At 39.0% G+C, this 12,015-nt stretch overlaps 1 protein-coding gene across 1 annotated transcript; it reads right to left on the bottom strand.

The window, feature by feature from the left end:
* Positions 1-144: 144 nt before the first annotated feature.
* On the bottom strand, positions 145-9,991 carry cyp19a1b (cytochrome P450, family 19, subfamily A, polypeptide 1b). Its single transcript, XM_014013575.1, has 12 exons — positions 9,898-9,991; positions 9,744-9,802; positions 8,994-9,478; positions 7,847-8,022; positions 6,751-6,901; positions 6,524-6,678; positions 6,278-6,454; positions 6,074-6,188; positions 5,873-5,987; positions 5,636-5,798; positions 1,822-2,063; positions 145-1,738 (listed from the first exon to the last, which is right to left on the bottom strand). The coding sequence occupies exons 4-12, from the start codon at positions 7,974-7,976 to the stop codon at positions 1,475-1,477; spliced, it is 1,512 nt and encodes a 503-aa protein (XP_013869029.1). The 5' UTR covers positions 7,977-8,022; positions 8,994-9,478; positions 9,744-9,802; positions 9,898-9,991; the 3' UTR covers positions 145-1,474.
* Positions 9,992-12,015: the final 2,024 nt, after the last annotated feature.

The following is a 12,015-nucleotide window of genomic DNA, read 5'->3' on the forward strand; positions in this document are numbered from 1 at the left end:
AATATTATATAGACTGTAGATTCAGACGTGCTGGATTTTATGCCATTTTCTTTTAAACTTGAAATAGTTTATGGAACAATAAACTGAAGGAGATCTGTTCACTTGAAATATACATTTAAAAATACTCCCATGTCGACTGGTTGCTCATTTAGAAAAGTTTTATTTGTACTCATCACAAAAGAAATGATCACATCTCTAATTTCAAACTTAGATTATGTTTTGTAAAACTTAATCACCAGGGTAAAACCAAACGAGAGTGTAAGTGAAGCCATTAAAGCAAAATAAGATGTTTTGGTTAATATATTCAGTGCTTTAACATGAAATATTATTTATAATAAACTGTCATTTTGCTCACAGCATTTTTCTAAGTCAGAAAACTAGCTGCTCTGTTCTGTATGAACGGAAACATTCAACTATGATGTGTAAATATTAGTACTGCCAACAAAACATAAAAACAAGCATCTGTTAATATTTAAGGGATCTTGTGGTGCTTTGTAGAAAGGTTATCAACAATATCTTACCGGTTGTAGATAGCTCTTTGAGTGACCTCAGTTTGGAGAAATAAGGTTCAGTTCTGACCAGATTGAAGAGCTAAATGCTAGTTTGAGTGAGGTCAGAGTCAAAGTGAATCGCTGCCACCGTAAAACAACTTCAACCCCAAAATTTTCACATCATTTTATATAAAAGCTGTTTTATAAACATTTACGCCACTGTCGGGTCTCTATTAACGTTATTCTGTGCTGTCAGCAGAGCAGTGGCTGTGAGATGTGAGACCAGAACATGGCTGTCTTTAGTAATGATTTTGAACCATGTACATTTCTGATTATAAAAACGATGCTAATTTTTTTTAGTAGGTCTCTGGCCTTTTTTAATGTTAAGTTAGCATCAATGCTAACCTAACTTGATCAGAATGTGACTACCGTACTCCAATTTTGTGCACTCAGCTATCTTTAATAAATATGACAACTTAAATCACTGATTTATGTAAAACAAAATGTTATGTTTCAATAAAATCGAAATGTATAAATAATAGTTTTATAATTGCTTTGCAGCCCTCTGAAGTGTGACTGAATCACGCTGTGCCTAAAGTTTCCCACCTAGCATTAAACAATTTGAGCTGTTTTAAGGCTGCTTTTCTTTGGTCTTGGTCTCAATTTAACCATTAACACTTCAGTCAGAATGAAACTGTTTTAATTTACTGATTAGCCTCTCCATCTTTGTACTTTCTATTTTAATGTTTGATTTGTTCTTGCCTCCCTACTCACTTGTTACACTATTTTTCTGATGCATGTTTTTTTAACTATACATTGTCCTGAAAGGGGCTTTTTAAATAAAATGTTTCTCCAAACTGAATCGGTTCAAAGAGCTATCTACAACAGACAAGATGGTAATTGACTGTGGCCTAAAGAATGTGAACTATCCCTTTAACACAACCTCTGGGGTAGTCGGGTGCCGTCATCCAAAAAAGATCAAATTATTCTGGTGTTTCGGCGCAGACTGTGTCTTGTTTCCGGGTGCGAGGGATGAAGCGCATGGCGAGGCCGCGCTCGTCCTCCACAGGCTGCTGCGACAGGTTGTTGGTCTGCCTGATGCTGTCCAGCGTGCAGCCCTGGCGGGGACACACTGTGTAACGAGACAACAGAGTGATCAAGATGGCCTTCATCATGACCATGGCGATGTGTTTGCCCACACAGGAGCGAGGCCCGCAGCCAAAGGGCTGGAAGAAACGGCTGGGCACCTGCCAAACACAGGAAGTAAAGACAGAAGAGATATTAGTCTCGCTCCTCAGGAGTCCCACGTTGTTTCGTACCTTTGACTCACCGTGTTGTCAAAGTTCTTCAGGCTGAACTCTCCGGCTTTAGGGAAGAACTCGGTCTTGTGCATGAGCCCGATGTTGAGAATGATATTGGTTCCTCTCCTGATTTTTGTGCCGTCGATGTCGTCGTCCTCCAGAGCTTTACGCATCGTGAAGTCGACCACGGGGTGAAACCTCAGACACTCGTTGATGAAACTCTCCATAACTTTTAATCCTTCGTGATCGATGTCCTCCACAGATTTCCCATCTGCAGATGAAATAATGCTTTAATGTTACATTTGTGAATCCAGCTAGAGATTAAAGATCTAGGATTCCTTGAAGAAATGCACCTGCCACACCAAGTTTTAGACTAAAATCATCTTTAAAAAAACTGTTATATCTATTTTTGTTTTGCTTAGTGTCAATCAGCTGAGGCGGCCATCTTGAATTAGGTTTATATCAGTTGAAGATGTAAATCCAATAATTACTTTCTGAAAGTTTCTTTATAATCTGTTCAGATATTTTGCTAAATACGTTATCGTCCACTTTTTGCCATTCAGAAATTTGAAATAATGCACATGACTGTAAGAAATACGTGTTTAATATAGGCTGAAATCAGATGAAAACACAAGTATTAAATAAAATGATATGTGATATGAAATAAATGTCATATAACACCAGAATTCTGGAGAGACGAGTGAGGTTTATTTGTCACCGGACTGACAAGCCAAACCACACTGAATGAAAAACAGGAAGTTCCCATTTATATACTGTACACGATTCTTCAATGCCTGAGTTCGCCCTCTGCTGACCTACGGCTGAATCACAGGCATTCAGACAACGACCTGACACTAATGTTTCAAAACAGTTCTTATGTGTTGTATATGAATTCGGACATGTAGCTACTCTATTTCAATTAACACATAATAGATCAAACATTATAAACCCACATTTTATTTACAGAACATAAGAAACATCAAATGTTTAAACTAAGAAATACAATTTTAGAAAAAAAATGTCATTTTGAATTAAATATTATTCAAAGTTTTAAATTTTTGTTGAGGAACCTTATTCTGAAATTGGATGCTTTTTTTTTCAAACTGCGAAACGTTTTTATATCCACTCCTCTTACTTACCTGTTACCAATAAACCTAATTCTTGCTTCTTCAGCTGTTTCTCATCAGTACCACTTATTTTCACAGCCATTTGTTGCCCTTATTCTGACATTCTGTTTTATTTGCTGCCATCAAAAATATAAATTAACGTCTTAGTTTACAATTTTAGTATATTTACCATGTTCCATTATAAATATATTTATTTATAATATTTGCAAATAATTGCATTCTGTTGCATTAGTTACCCTGTACTTGTTCTCAATGCTAAAGTTTTGGTTTGTTTTGCTCAGGTTCTTGGAGAGTATGCTCATCTAAACGAGGATGTTGAGCCTGACGCTGTCCTGAGGCTGCTGGCAAAACTGTTGGACATGAAGAGCAGCACCAGTGAAACCAAGAGCTGGGTCCTCATAGCCATGACCAAGCTCTGCTCAGGGGGAGCAGCTTTCTCTGTGGCTCACGAGGTTTCTGAAACGTACGGCAGCTCCATGGACACCATGCTGAGACAACGAGCGCAGGAGCTGCAGCACCTCAGCCAAGACTCGGCACTACAGAGCAGGGTGTTCCCTCGAAGTGGCAGCCAGGAGCCTGTTGAGGTAACACACATGCAAATCTGAGTGTATAAATATTATTTGCGCTAGCGCCGACGCTATATTGCCTCATATGTATTAGCTCAGCGCTAGCACAACAAACAANCCCTAATACTCTGGTGTTGTTTCTGATATCAGTACTAATCTATAAATAACTAAATTTCTTCATGACTGTATTTATTTTGTCACATATTTAACTTTTCTTTGTGCAGTTGATGCAACCGGAAGTGACAACAAAGGGGAACGCCTTGGTTTTTGTTCAAACCAAGAATGGCCAACTGACAGCTGAAGAAACTTATTTTTCTTTTAAAAAATTTTTTCGTAGATACATGTAAGCGTCTCAGTGTCATTGAATTGGTTGTAATGACAAAGTTTGCTTTTCCAACACAGACACCACCTCGCGTACGCATTCTCTCCACCAGTGCGGAAGAGACTTTTAGCCATGGCTAAGAAAGGAGAAAGGAAAATTGGTCGGATAAAAAAAAAAAAAATCACATTTCAGGTAAAATGGGAGGCAAACTTGTGTGTCTAGTTTGATTAGAAACGCTGTGTGCCATGAAGGATTTTAATATGTCACCACTGCAACATGTTGCACAAAGCTAAATATGAGAAATTTACAGAAGTCACAAGTACAAACAGCAACTTTGTACCAGAACCACAGCCATGCAGGAGTCTGCACTCAAGGCATCTTATTCCATTCAGCTCTCTAAAGTAAGTTTTTATTTATTGTTTACTTTAAATGTTTTGTATTCATATTTAATAAAACAGTACAGCTGTTATATTTGAGCATGATGAAATATGTTAGCACACTAAATTGGTTTAATAAACACAATTCATACATACATACACTTATAGCAGTTTTATTACATTTGGTGTGCAGTGCTATGTGACCCTCAGGCAGTGTCAACAAAAAATTGTGTCCCCCTTTCATTTTTTAAGTTTCCCCTCCCAGGTTTAAAGGAACTCTGTGTTCATCTCGCTCCGATAGTCTCAAAAATGAATCTTTGCTACTGTCTGTTGTTGAACATTGCAGCAATGCTCTCTTTAAATGCAAGAATTCCCCTTTGTCATCACACTATGGGATAAATCTTGTGCCAGCAGGAATAGAATTTGAATTGCTCAGTTTGAATCTGAATGTGCATAATTTGAAATTGAATGCATTGGTTTGAAAATAAATTTCATTGAATTGAAACTGAATTTAATGATTTGAAACTGAATTTAAAGTTTTGTATCTGAATTAATTTGCTTTGAAACTGTATTTTGGTTGATTAAAAATTCAGTTTGACTACTTTCAATTTCAGTTCCATAATTCAGATTKTTGTCACATCCTGGTCCTTGAGAAAGCCAGCCAGAGTAATCAAACACAGATCCACAGATTTATGTTGCACTTTGGTGAAGTTTCCCTTCTGTAATGTAACAGAGTTGATGCAATCCACCATAAAAGTGACGAAAACAGTTATTTTATTTCAGTGATTAATTTTACCTATAGAACACATTACATTTACATCACATCATGGATCAGTCAGGAGCAGCATCTGATCAATATGTGATCCATGATGTCATCATGTAAATGTAACATTTTCTACATATAGGTAAAATTAATCACTGCAATAAAATAACCGTTTTTGTCACTTTTACAGTGGATTGCATCAACTCTGTTACGTACAGAAGGGAAACTTCAACAAAGTGAAACATAATCTGTGGATCTGTGTTTGATTACTCTGGCTGGCTTTCTCAAGGACCAGGATGACACACAAAAATCTGAATTTTGGAACTGAAATTGAAAGTAGTCAAACTGGATTTTTAATAAAACAAAATACAGTTTCAAAGCAAATTAATTCAAATTCTAAACTTTAAATTCACTTTTAAATCATTAAATTCAGTTGCAATTTAGTAAAATTCATTTTCAAACCAGTGCATTCAATTTCAAATTATGCACATTCAGATTCAAACTGAACAATTCAAATTCAATTCCTGCTGGCACAAGATTTATCCCATACACTTCCTGTCACTGCACATGCAAACATTTCAACAACCGTTCATCTCAGCTGCGTGAACTCCCCTTTGTTTTTCTGCAGTATTTGATTGTTTTCTTTCCAATAATGCATTCATATTTATCACAACAAGCTTGTACTCACTCAAGGCGGTGCTCATCTCCTCTACGATCTGCTGCTCCACGTCGGGGTTCTGTTTGAGCAGCATCAGCATGAAGAACAGGCTGATGGACAACGTGTCCGGAGCTGCGATCACCATCTCCAGCACACACTGCCTGACGTTATCTGCTGAGAACTCTCCATGACTCTGTTGGGAAAACAACGGTCAAACCAACTGGCCTGACAGTTTCTTTGCAACAGGTGGGGGCGGGCGGGATTGACCTGAGCAAAGATGAGCTCTGTGGCAAAGTCACGATCATCATCGAGCTTCTCAGCATCATCAATCATCTTTCTTTTCATTTCAAGCAGGCTCTCCATCACGTCCTGCAGCTCCTGGCTGTTGGAGCATAAAGCAACACAAAGAGATAATGCTGAAGGAATCTCAGGTTAAATGTTCAATCACTGATGTTTAGAGGTTCTTACGCTGCTCTCTTGTGTTTGTTGTACAGCCATCCAATCTTGAAGAAAATATCAGGCTTTATCAGAACCGTCTGCCAGGTCTCAAAGTAGTTGTGGATTTTCATCAGCAGCTCTTTCTCTGAGTCATCATGAACAGGGAGAAAAAGAGTCAGGAACTTCAGCCGTTTAGAGATGCTTCGGTCTGAGTGAGGTGAACCTGCAGCTGACCATTGATAGGCACCCTGAGGAACAGCCTGTTGGAGATGTCCACCACTATGGCTCGCAGGAGACTGAGGGCGTCCACGTGTCCAGAGGGATCGGTCAGGTCCTGCAGGCTGTCCAGGTGTTTGTCTGTGGAGCTCACACAGATCCCCACTGTCCTCCGAAGGCCGGGGCCAGTCAGAGCTGCAGAACAAAACTTATTTTATTCAAGACATATGCCAGGATGCTCTGATGTTACAGGTCTCCTCTCACCTTTAGAAAAGTACGTCCTCACTTTTTTCCAAAGTGGGACATCGTTGTTGAAAATGATCCCCCTCCCTTCCATCCCAATACACTCCAGGCCTCTTTTGCTCCCGAATCTGGAGGTGTAGTGAGGACTCCTCAACACATGGTACACCGCAGACGCCCTGCAGGTGACGGTCTGGATTTAGATTTTATTTAATCACAGATTTAGATTTTAATATAAAATTCAGCCTTACTTGCTTAAAATGAGAGTCTCCTCCCCGTTGATCCACACCCGCACGGTGCTGCCGTATTTGAGGTTGTAGTAGTTACATGCTGTTCCAATCCCAGTCCAAATAAACCTGGAGTAGGAGAGAACTGGACCAAGTCCTGCCAAGAAGGAAGGGCCTGAAAAAAAATTATAATTTTTCTGCCCATCTGAAGGAGGATGTCAGAGAAGACAATTTGGCAGAGACAAGCAAAACAAATATATTTGGTTATTGTGTGAATGTTGATTTAGTATTAATACTTTTGCCTATTACTTTAGTTATTTTTAGAATTTAGCTAATTTGATACATTTAACTGGGCTTTTATTACTTACATTTATGCTGCTTTTAGCTACCATTTTGCTACTTTAAGTTTTGTTTTTTGATAGTATCTAGAGCTTTTAGCTTGCCTTTACTTTTGGGTAGTTATTTAGCTACGGTTTTGGTATTTTAGCTAAGAAATATAATAAAAAGGTAAACTTCAGCTACTTTCAGCTTTTAGCCAGCCTTTTTTAGTTACTTTTAGCAAGGTGCTATTTGCTAACTTTTAAGTTTTTTTTTTTTTTTTTTGTATTTTAGCCATTAACTAGCTTTATCCTATTTTCATCTTATAGCTAGCTTTTAGCTACTTTGCACTACTGGCCAGTTTTTGCTACTTTTAGCTAGCTTTCTGCTACCTTTTGTGGTTTTAGCTTTAAGCTAGCCTTTAACCATTTTTAACAGCTAGCTTTTTGATCATTTTAGCTAGTATTCCACTACTTTTTATCCTTTAGATAACCTTTTGCTGCTGCTAGTTGATGTTTTGCTACTTGTAGCTCCAACAACTCAGTTTCAGCTTCTTCAGCAGCAAAATCATTTAGCTCTCATCATTCACTCTTCATTTTCACACAAAATGCATTTTCTCTCCATTTGATGTGATATTCAAATTCTGACTAATAAGATGAATAAAAATAGGAAATTATTTAAATTGCACATAAGCAGTTATGTATTTAGTGGGCATAGAAATGATAGCCTCTTTTCAAGTAGAAAATTTGATTCACTCTTCAGTTTTCAGTTATTTCATAACAGAAGCTGTGTCCTCCTGTACCTGGTATGTGAGACCGATGCTTTCGGCTCCAGGCGATGATCAACAGAACCAGCAGCAGCAGCAGCAGGAAGGAGAGTTCAGACAGACTGTAAACCACCATGTGGCCAAAGGTGAGCACCTCTGGTTGCATCTTCACCTCTGTTTATTCAGCATAAATTAGACTCTGCAGCCGATATCTGTTGACAGAAAAGGTTTCAGCAAACAAAATGTGCACTTTATTTTATTGACTTTATGTCTGTAAACAGATAGCCTTCTTCCTATAATCACTGGTTTTTAACACTGGGAAGTATTAAAGCAAGGCTCATTAAAAAAACACCTATAATAAACTAATAGATGAAATATTTATCATAGCAAACAGTTTCTGTCAGTGGAACAAATGTTAGATTCTAAAAAGCATGTTGGTTTTGTACATTTTTAAAGATCTTTTAAGGTTGTTTTTTTTTTTAAAAACAAAACCTTTGGCTATTATTTAACAAAGAACTTAAAAATGGTAAAATATTTTCACTTACAGTGAATAAAAACTTTAAAAAGCTACATTGTTATATCATGTTTGAATGTGCTATGTAGATCTTTTATAAGAAATATTTTTTGGCAAACAAAATGTATTTTAAAGATAAATCATTAAACTTAAATTAAATTTTAGGATTTAAACACTTGTGCATGGTAGTTTCTTATAATACCAAGCAAAAATCCTGGCCTAAACTATGGAAAAAAATATTACTAAGATGTAAGATATAGTAAAAAAATAAAATAAATAAAGAACACTACACTCTAAATAGGAAATGCTGCTTTACTTGACCAAGTTATCTCACTCAGCTGAGTTGAATATAGAGCAATTTACTTATTTTCTCACAAAGGAAATGTAAAAAAAATTTTTGCAAAGAAAATAAGTAAATTGCTCTACATATACTAAACTCTGCTGAGTAGTTGTTGACATAACTTGGTTAAGTAAATTCAACATTTTATTTTTTTTTAGTTGTAGTATCATAAAGTGGCCAAACACAAAGTTTCAAGCCAAAACATACATTTGATAATGCAAACACAATTTGTTTAGACATATATCAAAGACAATATAAATTTTAAAAATACAGTATATTTTTTCCTCCCTACTTCTGGTCTATTAAAAAAACAAAATCATTTCACTCACCTCTCTTATCCTCTCCTGCCCCTGACACTTGAAAGTGAAGTTTGATGAGATGCAGAACTCCCTCCTCGGGTTTTTAAGGTGATCTACATTCCTCTACCAAATAAATCACAGCCAATCAAGTGTTTATAAATCCCTGGTTGGGCTGTCACTCTTCTAGTTGCTTAGAAACATCACCACTTTTAGGTTATAAGGACTGTTACATGGCAGGCCAGGCAGAGGTGGTCCAAAACACAAATTAGTCCTCAAAACAACAAAAACTGGTTTTTAGTATTGGGAAGAATGGGGATGAAAGGGAGGTCTTTCTTTGGATTTTTTTCCCTTTATTTCAATGGAGCTTAATTCACATTCTGCTTCATTGTGCAGAGAGCAGCCCCACAGACCGATTCATCAGCCGTGGAGTCTTTTCAAGGGGAAATTAATTAGCTGGGTCAGGCTGACCTGTGTCAAAGGAAGCAGGGACTCACACAGCAATTCAAGAGGGAAACCTTTGAATGAAAGAAAAATAATAACAAGATTATCTTTTAAAGACTCATTTCAGATAATTTTACTTTGGAGTTCTGTTTACATGGTTGAACGTGTTTTTTCTTTTCTTGTAAAGATAAAAAAGAAAACTATCTGGTAGTCCATGCTTATAATTAGGTGTCTTTCAAGCAGACTGCCTGTGAATAGCTGCCAGTCTGACAAAAGGTAAAGCTTCACATTTTATCATTAATGAGTTGGCTCAAATCCCAAATTGGCTGAAATACTTACTTTAGTCCTTCGTGCAAAAACTAAAAAACTTGTTCAGACTGATCAGAAGAGTTCACGACCTGGAAAAAAGTTTCTATTTGTTTACAAGGAACTATTTTACAAAAGATGCTTCAGATGGATGAGGTTAGCGAGCAAAATTATTTAAATTAATTACCTAAGAATATTAAACTGAAAAGTGGTAAGTGCATATTTATTCATCCCCTTTGTCTTGAAGCACCAGCAATTACCTCCAGAAGCCCCACATACTTGGTTAAATAGATCCACCTTTGTGCAGTCTAAGTGCCAAATGAGCTACACCTGTTGTGATTGTCTCAAAAATCTACCCTAGTTCAGTAACTCAGAGTCAGGCTTGTCCAATTCTGGTCCTGGAGGCCTGCTATTCTGCATGTTTTACTTGTTTCCCAGCTCCAACACACTTGGTACAATGATTGAATTACCTTTTCAAGTACTGTTGAGCCCTGTTAATTCCCTATTTATTCCAATAAGGTGTGTTGGAGCAGAAACTCTTTAAAACATATGGGATCATCTGCCAATTTCAATCTCCATCTTCTAACACTTATCCATAACAGGACAAAGAATCAATAGACCACAGAGGGAAACCCAGACGTTCCTCTCTGTAGCAACACTCTCCAGCTCCCAGGCCAGAAAGTATATAACCTCTGGATATGCCCATCAGCCTCTTCCTATTGGGACATTCTGGGAAAACCTCCAAAGGGAAGCTTCCTAAGATGCCCAAACTGGTAAAATAAACACAGCGCTTAAGGATGTTCCTGTACAAAATCCCCACAAATACCGCCAATTATTTTTGCTTCCTTATAAACCGTTGACTCAGGTACCGTAGCGATTATGTAACCAGATGAAGTTTGAGATGTCACTGATCACACAAGGTTTTTACCAAATTAGTCAGGCCTTGACTTCTGAAGCAGTTCGGTGGTTGTGGGTTGTTTTTGGCACATGTAATGAAGCTTCTGCTTCAAACAGACTATCACTAGAATTTGGAGTCAATCTGATTCAAGATGGTTGCCAAAGTTTTGGACCCCCACAAACACAAAAATATTATAGCACAGTCAATGTTACAGATATGGAACTAAGCCTCTGTCGTTTTTCATCATAAGATGATGTTAGTGACAAACTGGCATGAAGAGCAACACATGACATGCATGCCTCAGTGAATACTAGGACTTCATTAGGAAATAGAAAGATTAATCAGAGAAATATCCATGTGACCAAAGATAACCCTGATGGAGCTGGACGTGTTTTTCACAGATGGGAGTATTTGTCCACAGGACCACTATAAGCTGCACAGAGCTGGGCTTCATGGAAGATGGGTAGAAAAAGATATAAATGTGTGGGGGGTGGTCGGGGGTGTTGCTTCGCTGTGGCAGAGGGCTGACCGGCTGGCCTGGTGCAGGCCGGGCCTTGGCTGTCTGCTCTTCCACACCCCAGAATGAATGGGCTTGCCTCTTGGGTTCGGATATGGCCTGCCCTCTGTAGGGGGTGGGTATGTGTCCTGGACTTGGGGTGTATAGAGTGTGTATCGGGAGTGTGAGTGGGGTGTGGTGTTCTTCTTGTCTGTCTTTGAATGAGTGGGTGTGAGAATGAGGGGGGGACTGTGTGATTGTGTTTGTGTATGATTGGGTATTTGTCAGGTTGGGACTCGGGCTGCCCCCTCATCTGGTTCACCTGATGGGCTCTGCCCCTGGCCGCACTGTCTTCTGGTGGGGTGTGCCTCTGCCCGCCGGTGCGCTGGTGGCTCTCAATCTCTGGGGCTGGGTGCTTGGGCTTGTGCCGGCTCGGCCTGGTGGGGCTTGGGTCTTCTGGCCCTGTCAGGTCTTGGCCTGGGGTGGGGGGTGCACCCTGTGGATCCGGGTCTCGGTGTCCATGCCTGGTTCTGCTCCAGTGTGGCGGGGTCCGGCGGGGCCTATGGTTGTAGCTGTTGGCCCTGTGCGTTCTGCATGTGGTTGCTGGTGGGGCTCTCCTAGTTCTCTCCTGTGTTCCTCTCTGGGGGTGGGTGGGTGGTTCTCGCTGCGAGGGTGTCCTTGGGGGCTCGGTGCTTGGGGCCTCTCTCGGGGTCTGTGGCTCTGGTCCTCCTTATATTTGCCTTGGGTCTTGGGGGTCGGGTCTGTGGTCCTCCACAGTCACTATTTAATATTCCACTAGAGAAATCTTGTATTTAAATTTCATATGCATGTTCACAACCGCACAAAAATAGACATTTGGATCCTGGGGTTTCTGACAATCACTGGATATATATATGTGTATATGTATATAT

This window comes from Austrofundulus limnaeus, unplaced genomic scaffold, assembly GCF_001266775.1.
Source record: "Austrofundulus limnaeus strain Quisiro unplaced genomic scaffold, Austrofundulus_limnaeus-1.0 Scaffold104, whole genome shotgun sequence".
NCBI lineage: Eukaryota > Metazoa > Chordata > Actinopteri > Cyprinodontiformes > Rivulidae > Austrofundulus > Austrofundulus limnaeus.